The 22,881-nt window shown below is 39.6% G+C and overlaps 2 protein-coding genes across 3 annotated transcripts in view; one reads left to right on the forward strand and one right to left on the reverse strand.

Moving 5' to 3' along the window:
- LOC140757148 (mutS protein homolog 4) overlaps positions 1–12,586 on the forward strand; it is a 15,791-nt gene extending 3,205 nt beyond the window's left edge. The window contains exons 3-20 of the mRNA XM_073092683.1: positions 174–328; positions 1,534–1,602; positions 2,359–2,507; positions 5,215–5,405; positions 5,889–6,010; positions 7,221–7,447; positions 7,912–8,106; positions 8,512–8,841; positions 9,113–9,216; positions 9,499–9,601; positions 9,808–9,924; positions 10,013–10,114; positions 10,422–10,535; positions 10,619–10,689; positions 10,982–11,119; positions 11,327–11,525; positions 11,690–11,870; positions 12,330–12,586. Coding sequence (XP_072948784.1) covers positions 174–328; positions 1,534–1,602; positions 2,359–2,507; positions 5,215–5,405; positions 5,889–6,010; positions 7,221–7,447; positions 7,912–8,106; positions 8,512–8,841; positions 9,113–9,216; positions 9,499–9,601; positions 9,808–9,924; positions 10,013–10,114; positions 10,422–10,535; positions 10,619–10,689; positions 10,982–11,119; positions 11,327–11,525; positions 11,690–11,870; positions 12,330–12,586 — 2,824 coding nt within the window. The remainder of the gene's footprint in view (positions 1–173; positions 329–1,533; positions 1,603–2,358; positions 2,508–5,214; positions 5,406–5,888; positions 6,011–7,220; positions 7,448–7,911; positions 8,107–8,511; positions 8,842–9,112; positions 9,217–9,498; positions 9,602–9,807; positions 9,925–10,012; positions 10,115–10,421; positions 10,536–10,618; positions 10,690–10,981; positions 11,120–11,326; positions 11,526–11,689; positions 11,871–12,329) is intronic.
- A 126-nt stretch (positions 12,587–12,712) lies between these two features.
- Prp8 (pre-mRNA processing factor 8) overlaps positions 12,713–22,881 on the reverse strand; it is a 32,417-nt gene continuing 22,248 nt past the window's right edge. For both annotated transcript variants that reach the window (XM_073093326.1, XM_073093327.1), the window contains exons 29-35: positions 22,457–22,630; positions 21,782–21,975; positions 15,551–15,766; positions 15,018–15,183; positions 14,137–14,340; positions 13,266–13,545; positions 12,713–13,002 (exon numbers count right to left, since the gene is read on the reverse strand). In XM_073093326.1, the coding sequence (XP_072949427.1) occupies positions 12,842–13,002; positions 13,266–13,545; positions 14,137–14,340; positions 15,018–15,183; positions 15,551–15,766; positions 21,782–21,975; positions 22,457–22,630 (1,395 nt within the window). In that variant the 3' untranslated portion in view covers positions 12,713–12,841. The remainder of the gene's footprint in view (positions 13,003–13,265; positions 13,546–14,136; positions 14,341–15,017; positions 15,184–15,550; positions 15,767–21,781; positions 21,976–22,456; positions 22,631–22,881) is intronic.

Raw genomic sequence — 22,881 nt, forward strand, 5'->3', positions numbered from 1 at the left:
GTTCTGATACAATACGCTAGGGGCGCTGATTGGAATTTGTATGGGCAAATACGTAAACAAATACCAAAACAGTCATATTTGTGATAACGTAAAAACTCATGGTAAGGGTACAGTATGAGAAGTCGACATAAATATTATGTTGTAGTTAGTTTGAGATTCCAAACTCATTGTAGAATCATTCAGTCAAGTTCAACGCGACCAGAATCATCGTCCAGTGGTAACAGACGACGAATCTTGGCAAGTGACTCGGCTGCTGAATCGTCCCTCGATGTTACTACCCCTAAGAACAGACCTACAGCGCTTCGGTACATAAGCAGTAGTAGCAGAGGTAATAATGAACATGCTCACATTTTTTTTTTAATACAGGAGTAGCAGACGAGCATGCAGTCCACCTGATGGTAAGTGGCTATTGCCGCCCATGGACATCTGCAACCAACCCCAGATAGGATTAGATATTCCTACCTGTGGTCGGCTACTCCTGAGGACTAAGCTGGAACGCCACGGAAAAGTATGTCTCACTTACCACACACTTCTAACCAGAAACACAGCAACGCTTAACACTGCTGTTATAAGGCAGTGCATAAAGTGTTTACAATGATATCCGAGCGACGAACACCAGGATTTTCCCCAATTAGAGGGAACTCAGTGTGGATTGGTGGAAGACTCTTGGAGTGAGCTCTTTGAAGTAGTTAAAAATATTAGTTTGTGTGACACGATACGTTCAGTGCCTGTAGATATAAATGAGACCTTAATTCTTTAGTATCGGTTTTTATCTAAACATTGAGGGCTTTAATCAAATTTACTTTAATACGAATAAACTCCGTTTAAAGAGAGATAAAATATGAGTATCTAAGTACACAGAAGTAGAAACGCACATCTAAACTGTATAAACATAGCAGGAAAGTACTTATTTACTTAATTGACGGTACCAAGTCAACGACTAGGAATCCCCCACTAAATTATTTATAAAATAAATAAGGAATTGGGTATAAACCCGCTGTTCTGTCCCGTCTGTTGCTAAAATATAATGCAACAATGATACCTAAAAATATTGTCATGATAAATTTATACGTATTGCTCTTCTTGTCCCCGACTTTATCATTTACTTACTCTGCATAGGGAAATACCCCACGTGGTGTCTTAGGGAAGTTACGAAAACTCGTGTATTAAGTAATTATTATAGCGTTATTTACCAGCAAACTAAGACACGACTATAAAATTATGTTTGTTAATTATTGTATTGTTCATGCTCTAGTTAAATGATAGCAGCCAATTATCCTCAACCTTTAAGGAAAACAGTCTCTGTGGCCTTATTCGCACCTGCTATACCTACATATAAGAATCAAAACAGTTGTCTATGATTAAAAAATAATATCGTCTTCTAAACTCATCAATTTATAAGTACATGAACTGAAGGGGACCTTTACCTTAAAAATACTTTATACTTTAGAAAGAGTGATGCTGCCCATTTACTTTAAAATAACTCCGAATATATGTAGAGTTATAAATATTATTAAGAATATAATTTTCCAGGAGGTCACAGCGGTACTAGATCAGCAAGGTCCACTAGCACTTCAATAGTTGAAGCTAGTGTTATACTAGGTAAGCATAAATATGTTACCGTACATTTAAATCTATTACCACATTGCAACAGTGCGTTGTTGTACATATTTTTGTTTAAATTTGACCGTTTGGCAAAGAGAGATCTCCCGCCAGCCTAGATGATCATGCTTGGGGTCTGATAGTCAGTCAAATTGCGATATCGAGATTCAGAATCGTATCGGCAACATCTCTTGACTAGGTGGAGGAAGTCGACGTAATATTAATTTTTCACAAATATACAAATCGAAAAAAAAAGCAGTGATAGCCTAGTGGTTAAGAAACTCGGCCTCTCTATCAAGGGGTCCGAGGTTCAAATCCCAGGCACGCACCTCTCATTTTTCAAAGTTATGTGCGTATTAGAAATTAATTATCACTTGCTAAATGGTGAAGGAAACATCGTGGGGAAACTTGCATACCTGAAAGATTTATAAAAAAAACTTGGCACTTGGCCAGCGCGGTGGACTATGGCCTAATCCTTCTCATTATGAGAGGAGACCCGTGCCCAGCAGTGGGCCAGTAATGGGTCGATGATGATAAGAATAGTACTAACACGTCTACTCTGTTGTCACAAAATTCTTTTCACAATGTTTTACATAGATTTTCATTAATTACACCTATGAATTCCGGCTATAATAATCTGCTTTAATGGTTGCCAATGTTAATGAGATATTTTATAACATAAAAAAATAAGAGTAGGTATATATTTAAATATTCTATTAATGCAAAACGAAAAATAGTTATATATAAAACTTACAGCAATATCAGAAGGTAGAGGCATGGCTCGTGGTGAGATAGGAATGGCAGCGCTGGATCTCAAGCATCCCCATCTAGTGCTTTGTCAGTTCAGCGATACCCTGCTCTACACCCATGCACTTACTAAGATCAATTACTTCAATCCTGTTGAGGTAAGCTCTTTTTAATTTGGTTATTTAATTCACGAATTATTGACGTACATTTTATAGAACTCTGTGGTTAGAGACTCCGCGACAACTTGTAATAGAATTTTGCGCTGTTGAAAGGTGTCAAGGCATTTTATTAATTTGTACGAAGAGATTAGTAGTACTTAATAACGGATTTAGAATCGATTTAAGATCGTATTTTCAGAATTTACATGTATGTGGCGTTTATAGGGTGGACTGTATGAACAGGAATATGAATTTCTGCATACTTACTAAAAATACAACCTACCTTTGATCTGAAAGTCTGTGGTATTTTTCAATTATTTAGGTTAACTACGTTTTTTTTTTATAATATAAGAGTAGCAGACGAGCATGCAGTCCACCTGATGGCAAGTGGCTACTGCCGCCCATGGACATCTGTAATCAACCCCAGATAGGATTAGATATTCCTCCGACCTGAGGTCGGCCACAGATGCGCCGCTACCCCTGAGGTTTAAGCTGGAACGCCTCGGAAAAGTCTGTCTCCCTTACCACACCCTTCAAACCGGAACACAGCAGCGCCTAACACTGCTGTTATTAGGTAGAAATAGGTGTAGCGGTGGTGCCGCCGGAGTCGAACCACAACCGGTTCTACCGCCTTCCACGTTAGTGTTATCATAATATGAATGGAGTAAGTTTATGAATTTATGTGACGTTGTTATAAAATAAACTATAGCTTGTAGTTCTATGGACCTGACCCAATCAAGACTATAATTTGTAACACGTTTCACCATGTTTTCCTTAGCTTTTTGTCTAGGTATTTTCCTTATTATTTGTTTACCTACATTACAGGATAAATTTACCTACACACGGTAAAGTGTGTATGTACAACTAGTTACATTAAACTGTAGTTATGTTAGACATATCAATAAGAAGATACCGAAATCTGACTCACAGTCCAGTGCAGCTGTACATGGATTGATTCATCATGGAGTTCCCTAATACGAAGATGCTTTGTTTTAAATGAAAACTAGACTAGTTAAACTTAAATCCTACACTAAGTTTAATACAGATACGTTATCTCTAGGTTTGATGAACGTGGAAAAAATATTTAAAGAAAAGGACTGACAGGCCTTTTTTATTTTTCTGGTGCCTTGGTACACTCTTAATGTACCAAGGCACCAGAATGTAGGTACTCTTAATGTAGTAGGCACCTATATTTAAACAAATATAGAAATAACACCTATTAGAGGGAAGACAAACATACTCGTACTGTTTTTACGTAGGAAACAGACATGGCGTCCACCTGAAGGAAAGTGAGCATTGCTGCCTGTTGCCAACTTAACCCCAAGTAGGATTGAAATCCTTGAGATTGGCAATAATATCAGTGTTAAGTGCTGCTGTGTTCTGGTTTAAAGGGTTTGACATATTTTTCGGAGACGTTCCAAGTTAGTCCTCAGGGCTAACAAGGCCGACCTCAGGTTAGTCTCTTCTTCTTCTTATCCGGGATAGATTACATATCCATGGGCTGAAGATGCCACTTACTATAAGCTCAACTGCATACTCTTTTTGTAACTTCTATATTATAGAATAGGCAGAAATACATCTTACGGCGATACTTTCGTATTTAATAGACTTAGAGCTCTACCATCGTTTCCTGTTGCAGTTTTCGTTATGATGTTTCTATATCTACCTATAAATTTATAGTTTTATACATTATCAAGACTTAGAATAATCAGAGAAGTGCCATGACACTTAAGAAACGGCTAAGTCATATCAGCAGTCAGCACGTGGTGTTTGCCCTTGACCATTCACACGATATCGTCAAAAATGCTGTGTAGGTGTGCAAAACTGGTCGTTTCGTGTCGTGTGACTCGCATTTTCGCTGATTAATTTTATGAACACTTTAGATACCAGTATCACTGTTGCCTTGTCATTCAATTGCCAATTACAATAAGCAGAAATATTGTTTGGTTATTACGTATTTTGTCGTAATTTATGCTGTATTTTTGCGTTGTCATGTTATGTTAATGCTTGTCTTGGCGATTACCTACGCTAGTCGAACATGACAATGTGTATCTTATAGCTATGTGATTAAGAATAATTTCGTTTTTTATAAAGTTAGGCGGCGTGAGTGGCTGATGTATATTTAAATGCTCCATGATAAATAGATTAGGATTATTTACATAATTATTTAAGAGTATTTCGACCCGACAAGTTCGGAAATGACATAACTTTAATCTTGGCAAAAAAAACGTTTACGGCAAAAACCGTTTCGTGAAAGCCCATTTCGAAATTACAAAATTAGCATAATATCTATGACTTACCTCGCGTTTAAAAAAACTACAATAACAACACATTCTAAAACATACGTTGAAATTTGAATCTACCTCTAATTTAATACCTCTTGAAGGTGGTAAAATCCATTGGTTCGACTCCAGCGGCACCACCGCCGTACCTATATCTACCTTAAAACAGTGTCAAGCACTGTTGTGTTCTGGTTTTGAAGGATGTGGTAAGGGAGACATACTTTTCAGAGGCGATCCAGCTTAGTTCTCAGGGGTAGCGACGCAACTGGGGCGACCTCAAGTAGGAATCTGGAATATTATCAGGGGTTGATTACAAATGTTCATGGGCGGCAAAAGCTACTTACGATCAGGTGAACTCATGCCCGTCTGCTACTCTACTCCTATATTATAAAAAAAACATACGTTGGTTCTACTTCCATTAATAGATAATAGTCCCACACACGTTCTGCGAGGGAGCTCAGTCAAGCCAACTATACCAACTGATCAAGGAGCAGTACCCTTTAACAAGCGTCACGGCGGTCCAGCGCCGCCACTTCAACGACGCGGCCGCCAGACATCAGATACAGAGCCTATGTGCACCACAGTACAGTGCTGTGTATCTACAGGTTCTCCATAAGTATGCATAACTTTAAATACTGCTACTTTAATTAAAAGTTTCAAACACTCTTCACTATTCTAGCAAACATTTTTCGTGGGGTAATCCAGCATGCGCGGGGGCAGCGGAAAAGATATGTCTGACTCCTAGAGGCTAAAAGCCTATGGTGTTCCTTTGGACGCCCTTTCTCGATACAATGAGTACCCTGAGAGCACTCATCCGCGTTCTGTCCCTTTCATAGCTTTCCTCAGTACCAAAAATCAAAGCAAATTGCCGTTTCGTTAACAAGATTATAATTATCGTTCTATTTTGTGCTTAATTTCTTAAAAGGTGATTGTAGAGACAGTAGTGGTCGATGGGAAGGTACCATCGCCACAACTATTTCTAACTTGAATCAGTTCTGCATTTCCGTGGAAAGGTCTGAATACTTAGTATTACCAGCTGAGTTGCACATGAGGAGAAAAAACGTATCGCTAAAAATTTCTACCTGATTTGACTCCACAGATTTTACGCACTAACAGCGGCAGCGGCGGTTTTAAAGTATGTTGAATATATCCAATGCATTGTTTTCGCAAGAGAATCTCTGAAGATCGAATACCATTCTTCTGAAAACACCATGATCATAGGCGAGTGTTTGGTTTAATATTTCCAGCCTCTTAATTCAATTGCTACAGCCACGATAAACTAGTTCTGTATTATTTTTCGGTATTATAATGAATCAGGAATACTTGAGCAAATCGCGCACTGTCTACAGTCTAAATATTTTTTAGAACCACATTTAATAGACTTTCACATATCGCTCGAAGGTAATGTCTATAATTCCTATTCGCTATAACAACAGCATTACAAAAGGTTAATATCACTTTATTTTTTATCTCTTTAATATAAGCAACAGTGCCAATAACCACGCATCTATTATGTAAATTAATAATCAGTAGGTATCTGGTGTTACTTTGCGGAAATTAATTTCAATAGATATCGAATTCTATTATCGGTTGTATGAGTCGAGAAAATCGTAAGTGGGCTTAAAACGTTGGTACTTATACAAGAAATACCGATACCTTCTCACATCACACTGATGAACTGTCGTACGAGTAATTATTCTGATTATATTTTTTATGCCAGTGTTACTTAATTTTTTCGCGTGATAGTCTAGTGGCTTAAAACTTGGCTTCTTCATCGAGAGGCTCGAGGTTCGAATCCCAGATACACACATTTATCTTTTCAAAGTAATGTATTAGTATTACAAATTAATTATAAGTTACTTTAACGATGAAGGAAAACATCCTGAGGAAACCTACATGCCAAAGAGTTATTTAAAAAGCTATTGTCCAGCAATGGAACATTAGAACTGATGGTAGAAAACTGATCCGGATTTCGATTTTTTTTTTCAACATGTAAATAATCGAAAGATTAGGTACCTACTACCTATTGAGACTGAGTAATCTCAATAAGAATATACTCTCTTAGAAGATTTTTGTCATTTCTATTTACTTATATATAAGTAGATCTCGTCGTTTTATTTTGAGTCAATACAAGTGTAATTATTTGTGCTATCTTATCCACTTCATACCATAATAAAATCCTACCTACCTAACTAACAAAATACAAACCAAGACGTAGGAACAGCAACTCAGTTAGAACTAGTCCAGCCACTGGTCCCATCAGCGGGGCCGACGTGTTACCTGCTCGGAGTACTAGGCCCCACGTACACACACTGCGAGCCAGCTTGTTGCAGCCTTCCGGCAAGCGACAGCTCATTGAGAATGATGATGGGCTGATGTTATCCTCGTTGTATATATGTATCTACTATCTAACTTATAAAATATAAACCAGACGTAGGAACAGCAACTCAGCTAGAACTAGTCCAGCCGTTAGTCCCATCAGCGGGGCCGACGTGTTGCCTGCTCGGAGTGCTAGGCCCCACGTACACAGTGGGCGGGATCCGCGCGCTGCGAGCCAGCTTGCTGCAGCCCTCCTGCAAGCGACAACTCATTGAAGCCAGGCTGGATGCTGTGCAGGAGCTCATTGATAATGATGATGGCCTGATGGTCGATTTACAGGTAGAATATGTCTCAGTTCAAGACAAAGTAACTGTGTTACCCACTTATAGTCCGCGCGCAACTGCTTGTCCGCTCTGAATATAGAAATGAGTCCCGATGCCATAGCAAATTGTATGACTACATCTGCAACAATTTCAGAGCGGACTAGCAGTTTGGCGCGGACATACTATTCGTATATGTTGGACAAGGAATAGTATTTGAATTTGTCTAATATGTGAAAGTGCCTATTGCATAGAGAGAACATATTTAGTATTAGTAAAACTCGATCAATATTACCAAATTGTTCATCAAGGAGTAAAAGCTAAATGTCGCCTTATAACTGTTGTATTTCTCTAAAGTAATAATAATTAGGAACAACAAGTTAAATACGTTTTATGTACCTACGCACTATTAGATAAATATTACTAATTATGTAATTAAATATAAGAAAATAGTTTTTTAAACCAGCAATATTCACGATTCAGAACGTAATTAAGAAGCTGTCAGAAGTAGACAAAATATTATTCCTCTGTATGGAGACCCCTAATCAGAACATAGACAAGTATGGTGAAGCGCAGATATACCAAACACTACTGTTAAAAACTACTATGGATATGGTGCCCAGTATGGTAGAGGCGCTTAATATTGCCGAAAGTGCTGTTCTCAGGAACATTAAAACGGTAAGATTCATGTTACAAAGTATTTTTTCTACCTTTGTGACGAGGTCATATGCCGGTGTGAGACGCAGTGCTTCGGGTTCAATCCCCAGTGAAGAAGATAACTATGTGATGAATTATGCTATATTTAGGCGCTCTTACTTGTATTTATGTCCTTAACACTCTTGACACAGGAAATCCTGGTATAGACATATGAGAATGAGTAGCAAAACTTAGCTAAAGCCCAATAAATTTTAGGGACTTCACTTCACTCAGTCAAACACGCTTGCACTTAGAGAAACAAAGCATTAGACTTTGTGCCTGAATATTCCGCTAAATCTGTTCATCTGCCTACTGCATTAACAGATAAATGATAATTCAATTGGTTGTCGCTGTTTTTATGTTTGCTCATACTGTTCGTTTTCCTAGGACCTAGAAAACCCGCACTATAAGGAAATAGCCGATCGCATACGCAGCATCATACAAGACGATGCCCACCCAGAGAAGGGTGCAATAGGCAGTCTCCAACGCTGCTTTGCAGTCAAACCAGAGATAAACGGGCTTCTAGACGTAGCTAGAAGGACATACTCCGAACTGATAGAGGATATACAGAAGATTGTGGAAAACCTCAGCGAGACCTACGATTTACCGCTACGCCTGAACCAAAATGTCATGAAAGGTTTCCACATAGTGTTGCCGGTTGCTCCCAAAAATAGAAGGCATTTCGATGTGAAAGATCTACCGCCGATTTTTATTCAGGTATCTAGGCTTAAATAATTTTTTTTGCATATTTTTTAATGATTTGTTTATTGTAACAATAAGTGAGTGCAACTCACATTGTGTTAAGTTGTAAATGCCACCCATGGTCATTAGTAGGCGATCCCAAAAAAGGAAGGAGGCGTCTATTACCCATCCGTTGGTTGGCCTTGACCACTAAGATGGGACAGTACCTACTCCTCGTGTTAACATAGGTACTTAGCTGCTATCTGAAACACGAAATCCAAAACAAGTTATTTTTAATTATTTGAAGGTGGTCTTCAACGGAGCAAGCGTTACTATGTCGACAGAAGAATTAGTTGTACTTGACCATCAAGCCAAAGAATCCCTCAATGAAATACAGAAAATGAGCAACATGTAAATATTAAAAATGTATAACTAATATCCTATACAATATTTATACTCCACTTATAGCTTCACTTAAGATTTCCTTGTTCAAGTGCAGTAAACATTCGATGACAAATTCACAAACACTGAAACTCGGAATAAATGGTTGTTTGAGACATATTGAATCCGCGAGTTCCGTTATATTGTACTGAGATCGTTGAACTACGCGAGTCATTGTAAAGTCATCAAACATTTTAATGGAATAATAGTTATATGAAAAAATCTAGATAAATGTAAATTTAATGTTTTCAGCGTTATCTCAACTCTACTGAAAGAACTCCGTCCATTTATGTCCAGCCTGTATAAACTTTGCGAGAATGTTGCCGAGTTGGATATTTTATTAGCATTGGCTCAGGTATAATCCCTATAATAATATTCAAACATACATGTATATATGTGCCACTTTATTAGCATAGCATAGATTAGTCTCATAACTGACATTGCATTCTTATCAACTGCTAATAGATTATTCCCAAAATATCTTAAAGTTCAGTTCAGTTCAGTTTCTTACATACTACATTGCTGTGTTACCTATATGTTAATTCTAGTATTTCTGTCTAGGCTAGCAGCATTGGATCGTATATAAGACCAGACTTCAACAACTATTTAGACATACGAAACAGCGTTCATCCTCTATTGGACTACAACAGTCAAGTTTTGCCAGTCCCAAATGATATTGTAAGAAATTATGTACTTATTTATCAATCATATTGTGATGTTAGACTTAAGTTTTGATCCTAAAACGTAATAGCTTTTATTCTTCTAGTTTGCTTCGCCTGAACATAACTTTACGATTATAACTGGCCCAAATATGGGAGGCAAAAGTATCTACATCAAACAGATTGCTATTTTACAAATTATGGCGCAAGTAAGAATCACTTATCAATAAAAGCATCACTTATTTATTGATTACACTTATTGTTTTTCTTAAAAACATAAAATAATAATTGAATGATACTCTAATCAAAATTAGTTTTGATTCTTGACCATCATCTAGAGGCTAGACGCATGTGTACCTATGCTACGCGAAACTTTATATAAGACAAGTAGAATCATAGACTTAGATTTTTTTCGCTACAGTAGAATAGAGTAAGACTTTACAGCAACATAGCTAACATATTATAACATGATATACATATAGGTATGGTTATTATTCATACATTTATGTATTTCAGTTAGGCTGCTTCGTGCCCGCCACCAATGCTGTATTACGATTATGTGATAGAATATTTTCAAGAATAGGTTTCAATGACAGCGTAGAATTACATGCTTCTACATATGTTTTTGAGGTGAATCTTGCAATTTCTAATCTCTTAATTTATCATACAGATGTTTTGTGTGTATTTAATTATGGTAACTGTGTATATTACAGATGAAAGAAATGCAGCATATATTGAAGTGCCTGACACCAACAAGTTTAGTTATAATAGATGAACTTTGCAGGTAAATCTACGTTTAGTAAATAAAAGAATATAATAAACATAATTTCTTACACCATGTTGCAAATATCTTATCAGAATACTTATCGCTAAAAATATACACCAAAAATACGATTAACCCTGAAAGAAATACATACATATCGGAGCAAATCAAAACCCTCCTTTTTGTTTGCTTACTTGTCGTGTAAAATAACGCCAGCAAAACTGGTAATATACGTAGTACAATTACTACCCTACCGAACTGCCCGCACAAATTTTACCAAATTCTGTAAAACTAAACATTGATCAATTTTTAGAGGAACATGTATAGAAGAGGGTACCAGTATATCCTGGGCCATTTGTGAAGAACTGCTAGCATGTGAAGCATTTACGTTCTTTACGACGCATTTCAGATACCTTACTAGGTTGCAAGATTTATACTTTAATGTTGTAAAGTAAGATATGATTTAATAAAATCTATTTTATATTTTAAACATTTAAATTCCAAATAATCAACGGGAATCAAATATATGTTTACATATTTTAAATTTTAAATCCAACATTGTTTTTGTAAAAATGCACATTAATTTAACAAGTTAAACAGTATCGATTCTTAGATAAGTTAAAAGTGAATTAAAAGATAATAGATTAAAATATTTTAGTCGGCATGCCATAGTCACTGAGGAAGAAATTGACTCCACGCAGAATGGTCATAATAGATTAATCTACACACACAAAATCGAGCTTGGCACATCAAAAGTCGAAAATTACGGCTTAGCGTTAGCAGCTAAAACAAATTTGCCGGAAGAAACAGTTAATCTTGCTAGAGAATTAGCTGAACTGATGAACAAAAATACAGAGGTAAGTATTCAATTCCAACCATTACCAAAAACTTAACAATGTTCAACGTTTATACTTAGTTCTAATCTATTAATTTTTAAAATAATTTCAAAAAAGATGCACTCAAATCATAGAAAATGTGTAGTTTCATTGAAAAAATTAACTCACTGTTATTTTATATATAGCCACAACAGATAAGAACACCACAAAAAAGAGATGAAGAATTACTGTACAAATTAAATGCAGATGTTCAATTGGAGAGTAGGAAACATGCAAACGCCGATGAACATATTGCACGTATTATTCAAAAATTCAAGCAAGATAATCCTGAATTGTTAGGACGACTGATGTTGGAAAAGAGTGAAAGTACTAAGTCTGTTAATACTGATAAATCTTCTGAGGTTAATTTTTCGAGGCGAAAATCAAATGATGTAATCGATGTTTCCATCGCTAATTTTAATGAAGAAAATCAGAATACTCCTCCGAGAAACTATTCTAATGTTCAACACATCATAGAACTTAATAATAATAATCATAATGTAGCCATTAAATCTAGCGCTAAAAATATTGCAGCCCTTATTGCAGACGATGAAGACTACGCTACAGTTAAATCATCCACAGAACTTCTTAATACTTTTACAAATATTGAACGTCTATCTATTCACGAACAAGAAAGCGAAGCAAGAAATTGCATATTAAATACAAATATGAATGAAAATATTAATTCATTACCAAATAATAATACAAGTGAAATAAGTAACCGAAGTTCGGATCACAGCAATATAAATAATGAAAATATTGAAGATATTCTAAGTATATATTCAGAAAGTAGTGATGATGAATTAAATACAAACAATAATGAAGTAATGATAAACAGCAGTATTGAATCATCAAATATAGCAGATGAATTAACACAAGTTATAGGTATGGACGAAAATGGCACTCAGTCTAAAACAGACAGTACTGGTGGGTCAGGAGATGAAGAATTAATGACTGAAACCATTAATGAGATAAATGAAGAGTTGATGACTATGAGTGTTGATAATATAATACTTCCTCCCCCCTTTGATTTCCAAGATTAAATTGTTATTGAATTTTTAAAGTAGAATAGATATAATTTTGGTATAGATTTTAGTAGTGAGTTTGGGACTGTTTAAGTTTCAATTATTGTTGTTTGGCTTTATCGCGGTTACAAATAAAAAAGGTCGTTATAATTACCAAATTTTATTAATATCCTTACGCTATATACAATTTTTATTCCACTCAGGGGTCTTCAACCAAAACCTTTCGTCTATTGTAGGGACCCTATAAAATTGTATTAAGATTTGAAAATAAACTTAAGCGAAGAAGTCTTCTCTATCCGCAGCGAGTGTGGGGGCGGAGGCGTCCTCCATAGCCGCGAAGTTCATGAAGTGAGCCGGCCGGTGCACCTCGTGGTAGAACTCGCGCGGGTTGCCGAGTTGGATGCCGTACTTCATGTTAGGGTCGTGTCTTACACCTGGTAAATGGGAAACATTTAGTATGCTTCTAATCATTCGTATACACGAAAAATGTCTACTCTATATTAAACCAAAAGTTTACTACTTGGTTTAGGCATTAAGTATTCTCAACTTTGGACAATCTTGGGTAAGTCGATCAATTAAATTTTTAATTGGGTACTCTTTGATAAACGTAAGAACTTTATATTGTTTTTTTTTTTCATCAGAACTAAGGAAACATTCAAAAGTACCCTACATACTAAATTAATAAAATAGCACTTACCCATAAAGTTATAGTTCCAGCTTCCTTGCGACGGCACCATGAAGTATCCCAAGAACCGATCAGACAACAGCATCTGCACCCTTTCGTAGTGGCTGGGCAGGTAGCCCTTAGGATTGTTCCCTCTGTCCGTGTTCTTGGAGCCCCACTCGTAACCGCTAGGAGTCAGCTTGTAAGCGGTCAGGGAGCAGGAACCGGGCGTGAAGGAGCAAGTGATGATGATGGTCTTCTCACCGTCCCATGATGGATTGTCTGCCATTATCTTTGCGTGGGTTGTTATGTCCTAAAATAAATAATTACATTAAATAAGGCTACTCTACAAAGAACTGGAGAAAGAAATAGACGAGTTAAGAGTTAGGCTAATTGTAGATATGAATAATATTTTATAAATAGGTATACATATTTTTCTAAACCAATAAATTACTCTAGTTATGAAAGCAAGGATGAAAAGTTGTGTTTACATGACATACTGGCAGTTATAGTAATTTAATTACTTTCTAAATCTGCCTCAGTTGTGGATTGAAACTGGATCCAGTAGTAGGACATAAATAGGATTGCAACACTTGCAGCTAACAAATATTGTTGTTGGCTGCAACCCTGTTTAATGTTCATGTCACAGTACATACAATAATGTATCTAATGAGAAAAGACAGTCATGATGTTTAGATAGTTTTGCTATAATTAAAAACAAGTATGTAAAATTGAAATCCCAGGCACGCACCTCTGATTTTTCTCCAAGGTAAGTGAGGTCTACCAATACGCACTTGGCCAGCGCGGTGGATTATGGCCTAATCCTTCTCATTCTGAGAGGAGACCCGTGCCCAGCAGTGGGACAATAATGGGTTGATGACGATGATAATGTAAAATATGTCACCTGCGGCGAGAGCTGCGGCAGCTCGTTGGGCTGCGTGTGCATCCAGCCGAGCGGCTGCAGGTGCTGCAGCGCGGGGTGGCGCGGCGCGTGGCGCGGCAGGTGCACGGCCTGGTGCGTGCCCCACTGCGGCGGCAGCACCGCGCACTGCACCTCGCGCACCATCGGGTTGTCCGCCGGCGACGACCCGTACAGGTAGCACGCGATCTGACATTACAATATTATTTATTTTACTATTGTATAGGTATATAATAAAATTGAAGAGATTATTTTTGATTTATAACAGAAGTTTTAAGCGCTGCTATATTTTGATTTAAAGAGTGTGGTAATAGAGAGAGAGAGAGAGAGAGAGAGAGAGAGAGAGAGAGAGAGAGAGAGAGAGAGAGAGAGAGAGAGAGAGAGAGAGAGAGAGAGAGAGAGAGAGAGAGAGAGAGAGAGAGAGAGAGAGAGAGAGATACTTATATACGCTGTTCAAAATTGTTCCTTAGATGTCTGCGCCAAACTTCTAATCCGCTTTGAAGTTGTTACGCGCAGGTGTAGTCACAGTGCTAATGTCGTACACAACTACAAGCATATATTCGATAGCAACAGTAAGAGCACACTAACGCAGCTATGTATCCGCAGGCGAAAGCAAGCCGCGAACGGGTGCCGAGGGGAACCGCGCTGTCTTCGTCCCGCTGATATCTACAATTTACTGTTGCTACGCGACTCATTTCTATATTCAGAGCGGACTAGAAGTTAGGCGCGGACTCTACCAAATAATCTAATGCAAAAGGAAGTTAGGATTGATTTTACTAGCAATTGATTACTGATGTCGATGATGAAATGAATGTTGTAGTTCTTTACTAATTAAATTTCAAGAAATCATAAAAAATGTAACTCACCTGAGCTCTCAAATCGGAAATAGTAACAAATTTCTTGAGCAGATTCTTTGGCAAGATGTACGTGTAACCGCTCTCCTTGATGTCGTCCGAACTCACATAAATGTGATTCGTACGAAGATGTAGATTCGTTGCGGAAATTGCTCGGACACGCCATTCTGTTTTTGAACTGTAGGAAAAAATCATATTCAATGATATCGAAAGGAGTTAAGATTATAATATAAAATAAATAGTAATAATACAGTTGCTTTAATTGTAAAATATTGTTTGTTTAATTATTTTATGACCCATTTATAATAACAGCTTTGAGTTTTTTTTGTTTTCCTGTATCATCATTAGAACAGTAACGAAAAATTAAAATCCTTTTTTATTTTATTTTTTAAACTAAAACTTATAGAAAATGTAAATGTAAACTGAGTAGGCTATGTTTCTTTTTACTCTGAAGAAATACTAGGCTTCTGTAACAAAATTTTTGATATCTACCGCTTGCGCGAGCTTAAATTCGTGTCATCCTACAATCAGTATGACTATCTCACCTGAATGTCTGCGACTCGTAGTTACTGGTCGTAGAAGTAATAATCTCGTCGCCGTGCTTGTTGACCGTCCTCGTGGTGGTCGCCGTCAACTGACTCTGTTCCTTGCTCTGCTTCTCGATCTCGGCGATCTGTTGGCGCTGGGCGGACGGCGCGGATATCTCCATACCGAGGATGATGTCGCGGATTTCCGACTGTGTTAGAGATGCTACGTTCACGCTGTTGATTAAATGTAAAAGGTTAGACAAGGGCCTTTATATATGACTTTGAATGAAGGCAAGACTGAATAAAGTAATAAATATAATTCACTTAATCATACAAATCAAACCAAAAAAAATGGCTTCAAAATTTATTAAAACAGTTAATTATTTTTTTCCATTATTAAACAAAATCCTTTATATTCAACAGAATTTTTTTTATGACTATAGTAGTTTCATAATTCATAATTGTAACGCCGCCTTATATAGCATCGGTTCGCTCGCGCCTTTACCTACGTCTCCGGCGCCGCGAGTTTCGTTCGCTCGTTCCCCCGTTCGCCGCGCCAGTCCGCTTTACGCCGTCTTTATGAATACACGCTTTTGTGCAAGTACCAACCGACTATCATTCCGTGTCTCCCGCCCTCAGTTGAATCATTTACAGTGGCGTCCCAACTCGTGGCATCTAAAAGATTTTTAGAACTCACATTCGTAAATTAATTAGTGTTAACGATCGTGTTCAACTGTGTTGACACGCCTGTGACTATAGTTTATCGTGTTCGTGTACTTGTGTTAAGTGTTAAGTTTTAAACATGCCTCGACCACGTCGTAAGAGACAATCCTTGGACAGTGCAGAGGGCACTGACAAGAACTTGGACTCGTCATACGAGGATCGGCTGGAGCCGTTGTTGTCAGCGTTCGCCAGAGCTCAAGCTCAGTCGAATCGTGAGCTTATTGAATCTATTCTGAACTCGCACACGCTCAACCAGAGCTCTACCAGCCCTACGTCTCCAGGCATGTCATCAATGGTTCAGACTGGAAACTTCGCGAATTGTACCGCTCGTTTCAATGGATCAAAGCAGGACTCAGAAGTCGTAGAAGCATTCGTCGACGCTATATGTGTGTACAAGGAGTGCACTAACATCAGTGACGACCATGCACTACGTGGCCTTCCGATGCTCCTAGAGGGAGAGGCCGCTGTTTGGTTCAGGGGAGTTAAATCGTCGATCGCATCGTGGGACGACGCACTCAAGCGCCTACGTTCAATGTATGGAGCTCCTAGGCCTCCGCATAAGATTTTTAGGGATATCTTCGCGTCAGACCAGCGCTCTGAACGTGCAGAGGTCTTCGTGACTCGCCTCCGTGCTCTGTTGGCGAAACTACCCTATACCATCGAAGAAAGAATACAGTTAGATATGATTTACGGTTTACTCAACAACATAATTCGTGAACGTGTCAGTAGAGAATCCGTTCACAGCATCGAAGATTTGATAAGTAAAGCCAGACACATAGAGGACACCATCAATGAAGCGCCAGCGTATCCAAGTACTGTCGGCACTTTGCGCGGTTTTCATGTACGTATCAAAAGAAAACGCTCCCTCCGTTCGCCGCGCGCGGCTTTGCGGCGCCCGCTTTGAATACAAGCGTGCCGCCGCCAGCCCTTTGTAGCGCGCCGCCGCCGACTTTGACCGCCGCCGCGCCGTCGCCCGCCCTTTGTGCGAGCGTGCCGCCGCCGCCGGCCGTCGCGTCGGTTAGAAGCGCGGGAAACGCATCAAACGCGCCGGTGCTGACCGCTACTTCTACGAGTGACGACACGACTAAAGTAGTAAGACTTTCGTCGAGTGCAGGTAAACTTTTCTGTGTTTATTGTCGTAAATCGGGACATTCGCGCGATTTGTGTCCGAAAATTAAAAGTAAGAGTGAAGTGTCCGGTTCTCAAATTTCGTGTTACGGTTGCGGTCGAATAGGTGTTATCCGTTCTAACTGCGTAAAATGTAACTCTTTCGCGTCCATTAATGTTTTACAGAACTCTAACCCGGGTTGCAAATGTTCAAGTGATGTTTCTGTTTGTAACCGTTTAAATCATGATTCTGTTTATGTTCGTAATGTTACAAAAGATAAAATGTGTAAAAGAAATTTGAAAAAGTGTAAGGTTCAAGGACACTTGTCTTCACGGCCCGAGTCGAAACTCAAACGCATGCCGACAGCGTCCAAGGCTAATGATTTTGAGTCTTCAATTTGTGATAACATACCTACTCGCGAACTTTTGCCTCTGGAAGACAAGTTACCTTTCAACGGTTATAGTAATAATATATCTAAGAATGATGTTGTACCTACTTATGCATGTTTGCCTATGAGCGGAACGGTTTTGCGGACGGGGCGACCGACTGAATCGCGTGTTTCAGATTCTAGTAAGGGCCGTCCCATTCTTTATATCGAGATTTGTGGTAATACCGGTACGGGTTTAGTTGACACGGCTGCCAAGCGTTGCATTGCTGGAGCCTCACTTTATGCACTATTCCAAAGGCTAAATTTACCTTTTCGCGATAGTGTCATGTCAGTGAAGCTCGCGGACGGAGTCGTTCAAACACTGGATGTCAAACTAGTACATGTAAAGGTAAGGCTCGATCGAACTGATGTAGTAATACCTATCACCTTCGTTATTTTTCCGCACGCCGTCAACAACGAAACTCTTCTAGGCGTCGATTTCTTGCGCAAAGCGCGCATTACTATTAACATGCATCGTGATACATGGTTCACGGCTGATCGACCTCATGTTACTCACCGCTTGCACTGCGAGTCTTTCCGCAGTCTTATGGGGTGTGCTTCCGCGGATTTTCTGAGGGCAGACGAGGGTACGATGCTGGAACCAGATGAGCGTACAACACTTGCTGAAGTACTTCAGGAGTATGAAGACGTTTTTAAGGAAGGGGGAGGTCCAACACCGTTTGCTGAGCACCGAATAGAAACGGGTGATCATCCTCCCATTGCAGTTCCTCCTTATCGCCTCACTCCAGCTAAGAGGGCTATTATGGAAGCCGAGCTCGAGAAGATGTTACAGCAAGACATTATTGAAGAATGCGAGTCTGCATGGGCTGCGCCAGCATTACTCGTTCCAAAGAAAGACGGAACTTACCGTTTCTGCGTCGATTATCGAAAGCTTAATGCCGTCACCAAGAGTGATTCCTATCCATTGCCGATCATCGACGACCTACTGCAGTACACCGGTAAGAGTTGTTACATGAGCACGATAGACCTTCGCGCCGGGTACTGGCAGGTGTGTGTTCGAGAAGCCGACCAGGATAAAACCGCTTTCGTCACACCTTTTGGGGTTCACCGTTTCAAACGTATGCCCTTTGGCTTACGAAATGCGCCCGCGACGTTTCAACGCCTCGTTGACCGATTCCGTTCGGGTTCTTCTCTCAAAAACACCACAGTCTTAGGTTATATCGATGACCTTATTATAATTTCTGACAGCTTCGTGAAACACCTTGAGGATCTCCGTGCTGTATTTGACCGTCTTAGAGTCTTCAACCTCCGAGCCAACCGGGATAAATGTGTTTTTGCTCGGGAGAGTGTGAAATATCTTGGTCACATCATAATGCCTCAAGGAGTATCACCTGATCCTGATAAGATCAAAGCCATAGTTGATATGAAAGAACCTACATCCGTAAAGCATCTCAAGAGCTTCTTGCAGACCTGTTCTTGGTTCCGGAAATTCGTGCCAGAATTTTCGAAGGTCGCACAGCCTCTTACGATGCTCACTAAAAAGGCTCAGTCTTGGATCTGGGGTGACGCACAAGTCAATGCGTTTACAGAACTGAAAAGGTTACTCACCTCAACGCCAATACTCGCCCAACCGGATTATAGTTTGCCGTTTGTTATCCGCACTGATGCCAGCAATTACGCCTTAGGCGCCGCTTTGCTCCAAGGGGAGTCATCACGTGAAGAAAAACCCATTGAGTACGCGAGCCGGCTTCTCACGCCAGCAGAACGTAATTATTCAACGACCGAGCGGGAGGCTCTTGCCGTCGTATGGGCTTGTGAGAAGTTCCGAGGATATATTGATGGACATCCAGTTCGTGTTGCCAGCGACCATCAACCGCTCAAGTGGTTACTTACCCTGAAGTCACCAACCGGTAGATTGGTACGATGGGCCATGAAGCTCCAGTCTTTCGATCTTCAAGTCGATTACACACCGGGAAAGGCCAACGTCATCGCGGATACGCTGAGTCGACCGCCCTGCGAAGAGGATACTCGCGAGTCCTGTGGAGTATGTACAGTTATCGTAGAGGTACCTCGATGGGATGCGACGAACGTCCGTCAATCTCAGCTCGATGACCCCGAAGTTTCGAAGATCCTTAAAGACCTGGAAGGAAAAGATGAAGTAGCTCTTAAAACGTGGACCGAAAGAGGATACCACCTTGTTAGAGGAGTGTTGTACAGGTACATCGAGGCTGACACCGAAGAACCGCAGCTCGTCGTTCCTGAAAGCCTTAGGAAACAGGTTATGTTGGAATGTCATGATTCTCCAACTTCCGGTCATGGCGGTATAGAGAGAACTCTTCACCGCATTGCCGAACGTTTTTATTTTCCCGGGATGCGTCGTTATGTAACAGAATATCTCAAGACTTGTGTAGAATGTCAACGCTACAAGCCAAGCAATGTGAAACCAGCTGGGTTGCTCCAAACACCAGTTCCGGCTCAGCGTTTTGAAGTTGTCGCCGTCGATCTCTTTGGGCCTTTACCCAAAGGACCTCTAGGTGAGAGGTGGATCCTTATAGTCGAGGACACCACAAGCAAGTGGGTGGAACTCTTTGCCCTCACCGAGGCCACGGCCATGATCTGTGCGAAAACATTAGTCAATGAAGTCTTCATGAGGTTTGGACTTCCGAGGCGTATGATTTCTGACAACGGTGTGCAATTTGTAGCCGATGTCATGCAGCACGCTATGTTTGTTCTGGGAGTCAAACAAAATCTGATACCTCTGTACCATCCAGAAGCTAATCCCGTGGAACGGAAGAACAGGGATTTGAAAGTCCAACTCGCCATATTAGTTGAGAAGGAGCACCGACAGTGGGCCGAAGCTTTGCCGTTTATCCGGTTCGCTTTGAATACTTCGTTGACCCAAGCAACAAAGCAGACTCCTGCCTTTCTTACTTTTGCCAGGGAATTGCGTTCGCCCATCTCTGTTCAAAGTGACCTTCGAGCGATAGTTGAGACCGAGAATTATGTCCCTCAGATCACGCCTTATTTGCTCAAGCTAGCCGGTATTCTCTCAGATGCTAAGGAAAGCATCGAGAATGAGCAAGATAAGAGGAAACGCGTTAAGGACAAGACTCGTCAAAACGCCGAGGGTTATGTTCCAGGTGACTTAGTCTTGTTACGCGGTCATATATTAAGTAGTACTAGTAAGGGGTTCAGTTCAAAACTCGCCCCACGGCAAGATGGTCCGTATGTTATAACTAAGAAGGTTAGTCCAACTACATACATCTTGTCTCGTTGTGGTAGACCTGACGAAATTTTGGGGAAGTACCACACCAGGGATCTGCGTCGATACCACGCTCGTCAGGACGATCAGCCGGAGCCTGTATGTCCTAAAAGACCGCGCGGTCGTCCTCGTAAAAACCCTGTCGCGTAAGTTTTACTGGTGTTTGACCTGTCGTGAGGTCACCTGACTAGGTCAAAAGGGGGAGACTGTAACGCCGCCTTATATAGCATCGGTTCGCTCGCGCCTTTACCTACGTCTCCGGCGCCGCGAGTTTCGTTCGCTCGTTCCCCCGTTCGCCGCGCCAGTCCGCTTTACGCCGTCTTTATGAATACACGCTTTTGTGCAAGTACCAACCGACTATCATTCCGTGTCTCCCGCCCTCAGTTGAATCATTTACATAATTCTTTATTTGCATATAATAAGGTTAACAAAGGTCTTACTAGTTACAAATTTCTCTTATTCTGCCGGATCGGCGTGCAAATTTTGTACACATAGTAATTAAAATTTAAAATAATGATTGAAATTTAAAATAATTGATTGCAATATACGTATTTTGTTTTATAACTAGCAACACAGCTCTTTATGAAAATTAAGTTTTGCTTGTGACGTATATGTTGAAAAGATCTTTTGAAATCTTTGTAAATTACTACTACGTTTAGAATGACTATATTAATCATCTTTCAAGAAATATTTTTTACAACATTAAATATTTCCTCATTTTTCTTCAACAAAACAAAAGAATATAAGCAATATCTAACAAAAACTCACTTGTTCTTCTTGCCATAGTCCGCCAGTATGAGGTCCTTGAGCTGCACTTCGACTTTGATCCAGTCGTCGTCGGTGAGCGTCGGCCAGATGTGGTGCGGCTCCGTCAGCGTGGTCTTGTCCGGCTTCAGCAGCACCTTCGTGCGCTCCGTGTTCACGTGCAACGCGCGCAGGATTAGGATCAGCCTGCTGAATGCCTGTGGAGATGAATTATTATTTAATAAGTAATTATTTAGTCAATTTACGTAAAGGTTTGGTAAAGGCTATCTTTATCAGATTCGTGGTTTGCCTGTTGTCTTACGACCGCCACACCTTGTCTTGGATCAAGTGTGGATGTGGAGAATTAATATTAAAATTTACATTTTACATAATCATTTAGTTCAAAGAAATAAAACGTCTTAGTATAAGATACTACTTTGGATAGGTTTCAAAGCTTACATAGGATAAACTACAATGGGCAGCAGTAACTTACTATTTATCACTTACTATTTACAAATTCTAAATTTTCATTTAAAAATGTCTTAAAATAGCATAACACGTTTTTTTATAAATCTTTGAATCCTGAAATCCTTTTAAAATCTTTGTAAAATAGTAGTGCATCAAAGCACCTTGAATACTAATACATACTTCAAAGTTTGTTAAAAATGTATATTAAGAAAAGTACAAATTAAAACTTACAGTATATGACGAGATGGTTTTGAGCCAGTCATCGTAAAGGTTGAAGAGCACCATCTGGGGCTCAGTGGCCTTCAAGATGAGATCACCAAACTTCTCCACTTTGAGGCACGCTTGGAAAGGCAGCTGCAGTTCTGAACCTTTGATCACAATGTTCGGGAAGTCGAGCAAGTGGACCTGTGGAATGATATTTATTTTTTAAATATCAATTAAAGTAAGACAACTAAAGTAAGTTAACAAACTAAAGCTAAGCTAAGCCAAAATATAGCGGGATAAGTTTAATGTTTGTAACAAAACATTTGGAAATAGAGGATATAGAATAAGATCTACCTCAAACGGTTTTTGCTGTTGGATATTTGCAACTAGAAAAGAACCATGAACGCATCGCCAGCATAAGAGAGCAGTTTTTGCTATATATATTTTTTTGA

The sequence above is a fragment of the Epargyreus clarus genome, unplaced genomic scaffold (assembly GCF_041222505.1).
Source record: "Epargyreus clarus isolate Ecla_fem2 unplaced genomic scaffold, WU_Ecla_fem_2.2 ptg000004l, whole genome shotgun sequence".
Taxonomy (NCBI): Eukaryota; Metazoa; Arthropoda; class Insecta; order Lepidoptera; family Hesperiidae; genus Epargyreus; species Epargyreus clarus.